General features: G+C 37.2%; 1 protein-coding gene across 1 annotated transcript; it reads left to right on the top strand.

Moving 5' to 3' along the window:
- The first annotated feature begins 7667 nt into the window (after positions 1–7667).
- LOC139881445 (uncharacterized) lies at positions 7668–8768 on the top strand. Its single transcript, XM_071865919.1, has one exon. It carries the CDS (start codon positions 7668–7670, stop codon positions 8766–8768), a length of 1101 nt encoding a protein of 366 aa, XP_071722020.1.
- The last annotated feature ends 1391 nt before the right edge of the window (positions 8769–10159 follow it).

Raw genomic sequence — 10159 nt, 5'->3', positions numbered from 1 at the left:
CCTTCGGAAAATGGCCGAAGCAACGATCTCCGAACATCAATAACGAGCTCTCCTGCCAAAAATTGACTCCAACGATCCGTGCAGGCAAAACAGATACAAATTCCTCACGGGGAACATCTCAAATTCATTCAGGTAGCTACGCACCACTTGGTCAAGGCCTTTTGGTGAGCCTTGTTGGTCGCGTACTAGACCGTAGACGCTTATATATGTAGCTATCCCGTAAAGTCTCTAAACTTACGACTGGCCAAAGTGAAAATCCCCCGACTTCGGTAAAGAGCTATAGTAGCCAAACGCCAAGTCGGACGATGAACACGGTCCAAAAGTCATTAAGTAACGAGCTTTACAGCCGAAATCGAGTCAGATAGATCCGAAACACACACCTAATCCCACTAAAACAGGCGTCTCGGCTTTTCTTTGAAAGTTTACTTGCTCCCATAAGGTAAAACCATAACGTGAGCAAGGGGGCAAATGTAGTGGAAAAGCCTTCGGCCCACAGCAGTCAGTGGGCCAAGCCCGACTGACTGAGTGAGAGTCTTAAAAGAAAACAAGCTCTCTCGACTGATTTTCAAGACTTAGAGATATTCTCCATTAAGGAGACTGCCATGTATAAAAGATCGTAGGGAATAAGATCCCTCGATCAGTGGGACTCCGTCCTATATAATCCCTCTTAAGGAAAAATCCTAAACTAAGTCTAAGCTCTCTCACATACACAGAGAAACAACACCAAAGTGACCTTTGCTCACGTGTGTTCATACAAGCTTCTCGCACAAGAGAAGTTTATTTACTCCTATCCGGCAGCTACGCATCACTCGGTATCGGCCTTGTAGTGAACCTTGTTGGTCCCGTTTAGACCGTAGATGCATAAACGTAGCTATCACCCTCTAATGTTATATTCTATTTGCAGGTTCTGATCGTGCCGACAACTTTACGATAAACCTTCCGTCACCGTGATTTTTTTAGTATATCAGGGAAAATATGAATATACATCACATTCCCACATTGGTCAATTTAGAAGATAAACAGTTATATGATTTGAATAAGAGCTCACTCAAAATCACCCCAGTTAGACTTAAATTATCGATGGGCTCCGATTAATAACGAGCCACATATATCACGTTGATGCCCAAATTTTCTAATATAATTTTTCTCTATTCTGGCTTGAGGGTTTGGTTTCCCAACCCTTAACGGGTCCTGAAGCGCACTGCGATTTGATATGAACGAAGGAGTTCAAGTTATATGATGAATTATTTTGGTGTCCCGAAAATTGAAGGAGAAATTGAAAATTACAAAGGAGACTTTTGGTAGGGTGGTAGAAAAAAAACACGATGGGTTAATTGGGACACCATGTCTTCGGCTAAGAAGGAAGGTGAATTGGGGCTGAGAAGGAAGGTGAATTGGGGCTAAAGGAAAAGCAAGGATGGCGTCTAATACAGGCCCCAAATTCTCTTCTAGCAAGATGTCTCGAGGCAGAATATTATCCATGTACCTCTTATTTTGATGTCAAATTGGGAAATAATCAGCCGTTTGTGTGGAGAAGCATCCTAGAAGGTAGGGATCGACATCCTTCATGCTGGCAGCCTATGGCGAGTTGGCAATGGAAGAAAAATCAAGGCCTTAGAAGATCACTGATTCCAGGCTCATTTCTTTCTGATTTAGAGAAGGTAAGGCCGTCAGGTTTTTAGGAATGAGTATTTTTAAACTATCACAACTGTTAGACTAGCAAACAGGAAGCTAGAATGTTGCTCTTCCATCGTCCATTTTCTCGGCTGACAGACTTCGGATGATTCTCCTAATTCCTGTTTTCAATTATCTTCAAGATCTCCTAGCATGGAAAGGAACGAAAAACAATATATTCACAATAAGGAGTGCCTACTTTGTTACAATTCAAAGCAAACCGGTTTGTCCTCCTAGACTTGTTTCTGTGTCAATCTAGAAGCTCATTTGGAACCTGAAAATCATGCTAAAAGTCTCTATTTTCCTTTGATATGAAGGGCACGAAAGTCTTGCTATGAGGAATGTCCTTCACAGAAGAGGTATGCAAACGATCCTATTTGCCTTGTCTATATAGCTGCTACCGAGAATCATGCACATTTATTTCTTGCTTGTCCTTTGGGCATTAAAAATTTGGTAAATTGTTTTTCCAAATCTGGATTCCGCTGCTTGGCCTAGTGAGCACCTGTTTGGATGGTATAAACGTACGCACGATATCTTTGACTGTAATTCCTCGAATCTGTTGATTGTTGTGCTCGGGATCATTTGGAAAAATAAAACTTTGCTTGGAATGATCTTTCATTCTTTTCCTCTCTCAAAAGTAATAATGGCTAAGAAATTGTTTGAAGAATTTGCTGGGACAGCTACTCCGTTGAACATCATTACAACAGGTCCCTCTCATCGCTCTCGCTAGTCACCTCCCACTCCCAACTTCCACAAAAATAAATAGTGATGCAACTCTCTTTGCTAATATGGAAAGTCGCGGTTTGGGAGTGATAATCAGAGATAGTGGGGGAATAACTATCTCGCTTGACTTATTACACGTGATCTTAGAGTCTGAACCTTTTTTTTTTTTTTGAAGTTATAATCCTCACCAATGACCTTACTAGTTCTGAAGTCAGCTTTTTTATCATGTACAGATAGCATTAGTAAGTACAAAACTCTTGTCACCCTATTTGATTCTTACGCTTTCGTATATGTTCCATAGAATGGTGAATCGAGGAATTATTTACACAAATATGAATCCTTTTCATTATGTAGACATAATATATGTTTGAAATGGGGGGAGTGGAGAAAAGTAACAAAACTCGATCTTGAGTTTGTTAACGAGCTAACCTGGATTAGCAAAATTCAACTTAAAAAACGAGTACAACGAACCCAAATTTCATGATTACGGACATGATTACACTAATCACCATCTCAACCAAAATCGAGCACAACGAACTCGATTTTCCTTTGTCCATTATCGAGAACACCGTACTCGATTTTGGGGGGCATAGTCGGGCACAATGTTTCCGATTTTTGACTTGCTTTTACCGAGTTAAACTTCCAGTCTTTCATCCAGATTGGTCCTCAAATTTAAACTTCCTTCGATTTTGGTCCTTAAATTGATTGATCAATCTTTTGACTTATTGACCATCTGACCGAGTTTTGACTCTTTAATGTGCTATAATCCGGTTGGTCATTCTGATGAAAAAGTTTAGGTATGATATTGCAAGTGCATTTATTCGATTCTTTATAAATTTACATGTAAATGTATAAAAAAAATATATGTATTAATAGTAAATTAATATATGGCCACTTGGATCACAACTTTTATTTATTTTTTGTGACAAAACAATTTATATATTTCCTTAACACTTTCAAGTTTCAACCTTATTAATTATAGAAAGAATATACAGATTTTGTGGAAAGAAATTATGCAAGAATTTAGTAATATACAAGATTTAAATAAAAGAGTACTCAATTTCCTCAATTTCATGAGAATAATTTTTTCATGAGGATTATTGCTAGATATACTTTCTAAATTTTATTTTATTTTTATTAAAATAAAAAAGGGTTTAGGGGAATTTTTTAAATTTAACTTTTAAATTTATGAATTACAGTGTAAAGAGTAAAAATCAGATTTTTAACAGTGGTTGTGTGTGTGAGAGAGTCTTTTTTTTCCTTTAATGAACTTTTTAACACCCATTATCTTAATTTACATTTTGAAATCCATCATATGATCTTAAATTAGTCTTGAGATTTTAATTACATGGGCAGCATATCATTCAGATGACTTCTTCTGCACCATATTCATTGATCATTTCTTTCACTCGGTTCGTGTGTTGCTTAATTATGCTTTTGAATATGCTGTATTTCTTTAGGTATTATGCACAGCATAATCGTGTACATTGTACTCGTTTTTCATTTTATCATAATCGGGTACACCGTACGCGATTCTGGTTTGAAATTTTGTGCATATTCGAGTTCCATGATCTCGACTTTCTTGTGATTTTTGTCGCCTACCCAAAACCGAAAGCAACGTACTCGATTATGGTTAAGCTAAAACCCCTTAATCATACATTAAGCATAGTCGAGTACACTGTACTCGATCTTCTTATTTCCGTTTACCATCCCGTTTCAAACACCAAAAATGTAGCGCGCTCGTGAATCGAGTAGCCCATTGCGTTGGTAACCTTAAAAGCAATTGGCAAGAGCGATTATCCATCTCGTTGACGATGAAGCAAGCTTTGATATGCAATAAAATCTTTTATTTCATAAAAAAAATTGTCATTTTCCTTTAATGTCTATATGATACATACACATGGTGTATCAAAAGTTGAAAATAAAAACTTCAGAAGAAAATATAATGTTATACTTGGCAATGATAATATAGTTATATTTTTCCATTAGTTATGTGCCATACACATTATCTCATAATTATCGATTAAATTTGTACTAGTATTATATCATATAATTTTCGTCTCTAATTAAGTGTCTCATTTATTATGTAATTTACATAAAAATGATGACATGTAATTAGGGATCGAGGGCGTATATAATTATATTATATTTTGATAAACTCCTAATACAAACTACTCACCCAAAATTCACTTTCCCAAAAATCGAGCCCATGACATTCTGATGGAGGAAATGCTTTAACCAATAGACCACACCCTAATTGGTTATATAATTATATTATTGATGAACAACTTGTGACATATTATATATTTATATAAAACATGCAAACAATATATAATAACAATAATAATAAATATCTTTATAAATCGAAAATGTAAATATAAAAACTATGTCCATAATGGCCTAGAGCATAATCACTAATATATATAATTTACTAAGGAAAGGCTTGCGAGTGACATGAGTTTGTATATGTGATACATCGCGGATTTATCAGTTTAAAAATACAAAATTATATAATATGGACTTTTGAAATAAAAATATGCAATGATAAATTATTTCGGTACTTAAAATAATTAAAATTTAAAAAAATAAAATTACGAATGTTTGATTAGAAAAACATGCATCTACATATTTTATTAGTAAAAATAGCTCGAATAACATTGTCACGATTCGACTTCATGTGCAGTTATAATTTATGAGGTTAAAGTGTTAAAATTATTTTGAAGGAGAGGCATGATGATATGATATATGTTACAAACGCTTTTGAGCCCACTTACTAAAAAAATTGATGACTATTTAATATTATCAAATAAAGCATATAGACGAATTAGATGTTATTTTCTAATAGGACAAATTTTACAAATCAAATCAAATCATAAAATATTTATATTAAATTAGAAAGATAGAGAAATGACAAATGATATTTGGCAGAATTTTCTTTTTTTACCATGCATGTGATCACAAAGTGCTCCGAGTTAGAAATAAAAAGGTTATGACTATTTTATTAAGCTCCAAGTTCTACGAATAAAATTATAAAATATTCATATTAATTGGAAAAATCTCAAACAACTTTTATGCGAAAAAAAATGTCCTTTCTTTATTTTTCCTCTATTATCATGACAAGACCTGACAAGACCTATATTTATAGTTACATGATTTTAAAATTTCGAAATTATTTAGGGGCGAGTCCTGATTTAATATACGCATTAAAAAGTGCTTTAGAAAAAATTTTCAAGAAAGAAAAGAAAATGACTATTCAGTAGTATTACATAAAAAATTGGGAGCAAAAATGTATCAAGTTCTAATAAGTCCAATTTTACGAAAAAAATTCATAAAATATTCATAAAAAATCGAAAAAATTTCAAACAACTATCATTCAAAAGATTAATATTTTTATTTATATTTTTGTGCCTAATAGTATTTTCACGTATTTATAGTTACGTAGATTTGAATTTTAGAGATTATTTTCGAGGAGAGAGGTAAACAGTGACACTTAATATTTTATTGATTGATTCAGTGAGATAGGTGGAAAGGTCATCCTGACGCTGCGCATATCCATTTCTATATGATATGATGTTTTTTCTCCTATTTTTGACTTAAAGATCACAAATTTGTTAATAAAACTGTAATTTCAATTTTTTTTTGTCTTCTCCTCCCGTTTCGTTAGGATTAAAATATAATTTAAAGTACTTTTTGGTTCTTTTAGCCAGAATCGAATGCCTCATTTGGTGCAGATCGGACGATGGAGATGAATGAATAATGAGAGAAATCGTGTTTTAAGTGTATTTCGGCTATGGCCAAGTGAACGGTGGTTTTTTTCAATTCTAAGTAAACAGTGTTTTGTGTTGTGTGAGCTTTATTCTTATCCTATATAAGTATATACAAATTTAAACTCAAATTTTATTGATACAGAAACTTAAAACTCATACGTTAGGGATTTCAAAAATCATTCATCAAACAGATTTCATATATTCATTCTTCATCAAGAAAATCCATGGACATATTACATACACCCATCAATATCATATGATTTGAAGGAAACAAAGGAGTATGAGCTTTTATGCACCTCATTGTGCATCCCATTCCTGTACTTCTTCTATAAATTCGTCATCTTCAACATCAAATTATGTAGAAGCATCAAACCATATGAATTAGAAGCAAACAGTCTGAGCTTTCATGTTACCTTTTTTGTGCATCATATACATCTTATACAAACCCATCGTTCGAGCATTCTCGTCAAGAAAAAAGTGTCTTCATGAGTGATCTTCAGGAACTATATTAAGATATGGAAGTAAAAAAGTCTTCATACCTCAGTTGATTCTTCAGAAAATTCATAATATGTTGAAAAATAGAAAAAATCAAGATCAATATTAGAAAAATACCGCAATCTGCACTTTATTGAAATGATAAGATAAAATAACTTCATTCCATATTTTGAACGATGAATGGTGAACATGGAGGGAAGACTAGCACAAATTAAAGGTGTATTCGTTGTGTGTCCGCATCACCGGGCACGACACTGTTGTGTACAGTAACCCTAAAAGGTGAACACACATAACCATTCCCGGTTACGGGGAAACCGGGATCACTAATCCAGCCTTGTCCCGGTAACGGGGAAACCGGGAAGCTTGTCCCGGTAACGTGAAAACCGGAAACAATATTGTATTCCCGGTAACGGGAACACCGGGATTGATTCCCAGTAACGGGGACACCGGGATCAAGCTATTCCCGGTTTCTCCAACACCGGTTTCTTATTTCCGTATTTGGGGTATCCGGGAATGCTTTTGCCTATATAATCCATACTCCGCACGATTAATTTTCACAATCTCTTCATCTCTTTCTCTCTCCATCTATATATATTTTCACGATCTCTTCATCTTTCTTTTAAATATTCGTACCGTAATATTATTTTCGTAGTGATTTAATTTTTTTATTAAATATGTCTTCATATTTAAATTTGTATTGGACGAGTTCTGTACAATATATCGATGGCAAGATCAGTGTTTGTTGTGTTCCCGACGCAACGTACTTGATCGACCCTAGGATGAGTTATGACAATTTTTCAAGAATCATGTGCAGTTATGCTAGCATTGAAAGAGAAGCGGTACAATTGAGGCTAATCTACGTATACGCCGTTGATAACGGTGATAAACAATGTATCGTGATAAATGATGATGCCACATTATTATTGATGTATCAGCATCAATCTTGGAGTCATGACCTGTTCATAAGCTACCATCCGATTCATAATTCGGGTCGTACACCGGGATTCAATGCGGGGGGGAGAGTCGAGCAGTAGGCCTCGCGGACGGCGGGGATACGGGCCCTCGGACGAGGATTACATTGTACCTCGGGTTGCAGATTATCATGTCTTCAGCAATATGGACGGACCTGATGAGGTAACAAACCATCGCTTACCTCTCCGTCCAGAGTTATACAATGGTGACCCAAGCACCATAAAGCTCGGAACGTATTTTTCGAACAAGGAAGAGGTTCAGGGTGCGATAGCACTATGGTCAGCTAGGCGGGGAGCAGAGTACCGCACTACCTCGTCAGATAAGACTGTATGGGCGGCAGAATGCGTAAATCGTCCTAACAGACGTGATAAGAAGCCGTTTAGCGGTACTGTATGCAACTGGAAGATCCGTGCTTGTTTTAAGGGCGAGTATCGCACGTGGCAAATGACAGTCTGGTGCGAGGGTCATAATTGTGACGGATCAAACAACGGACGGGATGATCGAAATATCTCGCAAAGTCATGTTGCCCACGTCATAACTGGTAAGATTCGCGACCGTCCAAGTTATCCAATCAAATCCATTGTTGAAGACTGCGAAACATATTTCGGCTGTAAAATTGGGCGGAAGAAAGCTTGGGACGGCAAGCGAGCGGCACTGAACACGTTGTACGGAGATTGGGAGACAAATTTTCGCCAACTGCCCTGTTACATGCGAGCTCTCGAATACTGCAACGATGGGACGAAAGTCCAGTGGAAGTTCAAAAAGGAGGACGGGGTGATGAATAGTGGGAGGAAGATTTTTAGGTACGTATTTTGGCATTTCGGTGCGACGAAACGGACATTTGAACACAGTTACCCTGTAGTTACCGTTGACGCAACGCATCTCCGAGGGGCTTACAAGGGTAAGGCGATAGTTGCACTTGTGAAGACTGCTAACCACAGAATCGTCCCAGTCGCATACGCCATTATAGATGAAGAATCGACTCATAGTTGGTATTGGTTCTTGAAATACCTAAAGAAATACGTCCTGCACGATAGATTCACTTGCATCATATCCGATCGTAATTCTGGCATCCTTTTTGCTGTCTCGAAGATGGATATAAAATTTCCGGAATGGGGAATTCACGGTGATGATTAGGAAAGTAATCTCAGTTTGATGTTAAATTCAAATAAATCCATTACTTATACATATTCCTCCTTACAGGTTCTGCATGGAGCACGTTCGTACGAATATGATGGCTAGCGTCCCCAAAAAGAAAGGATTATATGGGTTATGTTGGGCCGTGTCTACCGCGTTGGATGAGGTACAGTATATGAAGGCATGGACAGATCTTACAGAAACGAGTGAGCAGGCAGCTGCATATCTACAACGTATTCCCCTCCAGAAGTGGACATTGTTCCAAGATGGATTCTATAGATGGGGGGTAACTACTTCCAACGACGCGGAGAGTTACAATAACGTTCTAAGAGGCGATCAATTCTTGCTAATAAGGGCATTCGTCCAGGCCACTCACGCAAAAGTTATGGCGATTTTTACTGACGAGATGGCGAAAATAAATAGGTACAGATCTGCTCTTGCAGATATACCTTCTAAAACTTTCGAATACAACAGGATGGAAGCGAGGCGGTACGAGGTATCCTCCTACCCAAATTCTCCCGGCCGTACGTTCAAAGTCATATGTCCCCTGGTGCGTCTCGGAGTTCCTGGCCGTCAACATACCGTACAATTTGACATGGGTTCATGCACATGTTTAGAGTGGGACACATACAGGATTCCGTGTTCTCATGCAATGGCTGTTGGAAAGGCATTGGGCGTTCGTCGAATAGATCTGGTTCATCGTTCTCACACATGGAATTGTTGGAGACAACAGTTCAGTGGTGTGTTCCATCCTCTCCCTAATGAGTGGCCCGAACCCGATTTTTTGCTCCTACCGGATGACAGTCAGACGGTTCATCATTCCGGACGAGGTCGCAGAAGAAATAATCGTCGACGACTGGGCGCGAGGGACTACGCGAGGAGAACAGGTCAAAGAACACGAAGGTGTAGCAACTGCAATGGTGGAGATCACGACAGGAGGTCATGCACGTTAACTCATCCACCTGCAGATAAATTATCGTTGAACATGTTGTATGATCCATACGGACTTCATGGAAATGCGCCTCTTGATGATGACGAGTACAATGACGATTTCGAAGATTCCGACTACGATGAATCGGCCAGTGAGGACGAAACTAATGAGTCTGATGATGATGATGATGAGGATGATGATGGAGGCGATGATGAATAATTTTATGTGTATTTTATGTCAATTTTCTAGTTACTGAGAAATGAAAAATGAAGTATTCATTCGTACACATTTATTATAAATATAACTGAAAAGTCATAACATATTAATATAAGTAAGTTATTATTCATTGAAAATACAGACAAAAAAAAAACACTATAAATCACGGATATACCCAACTGTCCCTCCTCTTAATCTGGCCCCGGTTGATCCGATCACCTCGGTCCAACGCAGGGTCCTCTGC

This window comes from Rutidosis leptorrhynchoides, unplaced genomic scaffold (assembly GCF_046630445.1).
Source record: "Rutidosis leptorrhynchoides isolate AG116_Rl617_1_P2 unplaced genomic scaffold, CSIRO_AGI_Rlap_v1 contig156, whole genome shotgun sequence".
NCBI classification, from domain to species: Eukaryota; Viridiplantae; Streptophyta; class Magnoliopsida; order Asterales; family Asteraceae; genus Rutidosis; species Rutidosis leptorrhynchoides.
The sequence above is the reverse complement of the archived record's forward strand: the minus strand, read 5'-3'. Positions and strand labels throughout refer to the sequence as shown.

Bases quoted from the DNA above. Each gene is read 5' to 3' on its own strand.
- LOC139881445 (XM_071865919.1), top strand. From the start codon at position 7,668: ATGCGGGGGGGAGAGTCGAGCAGTAGGCCTCGCGGACGGCGGGGATAC.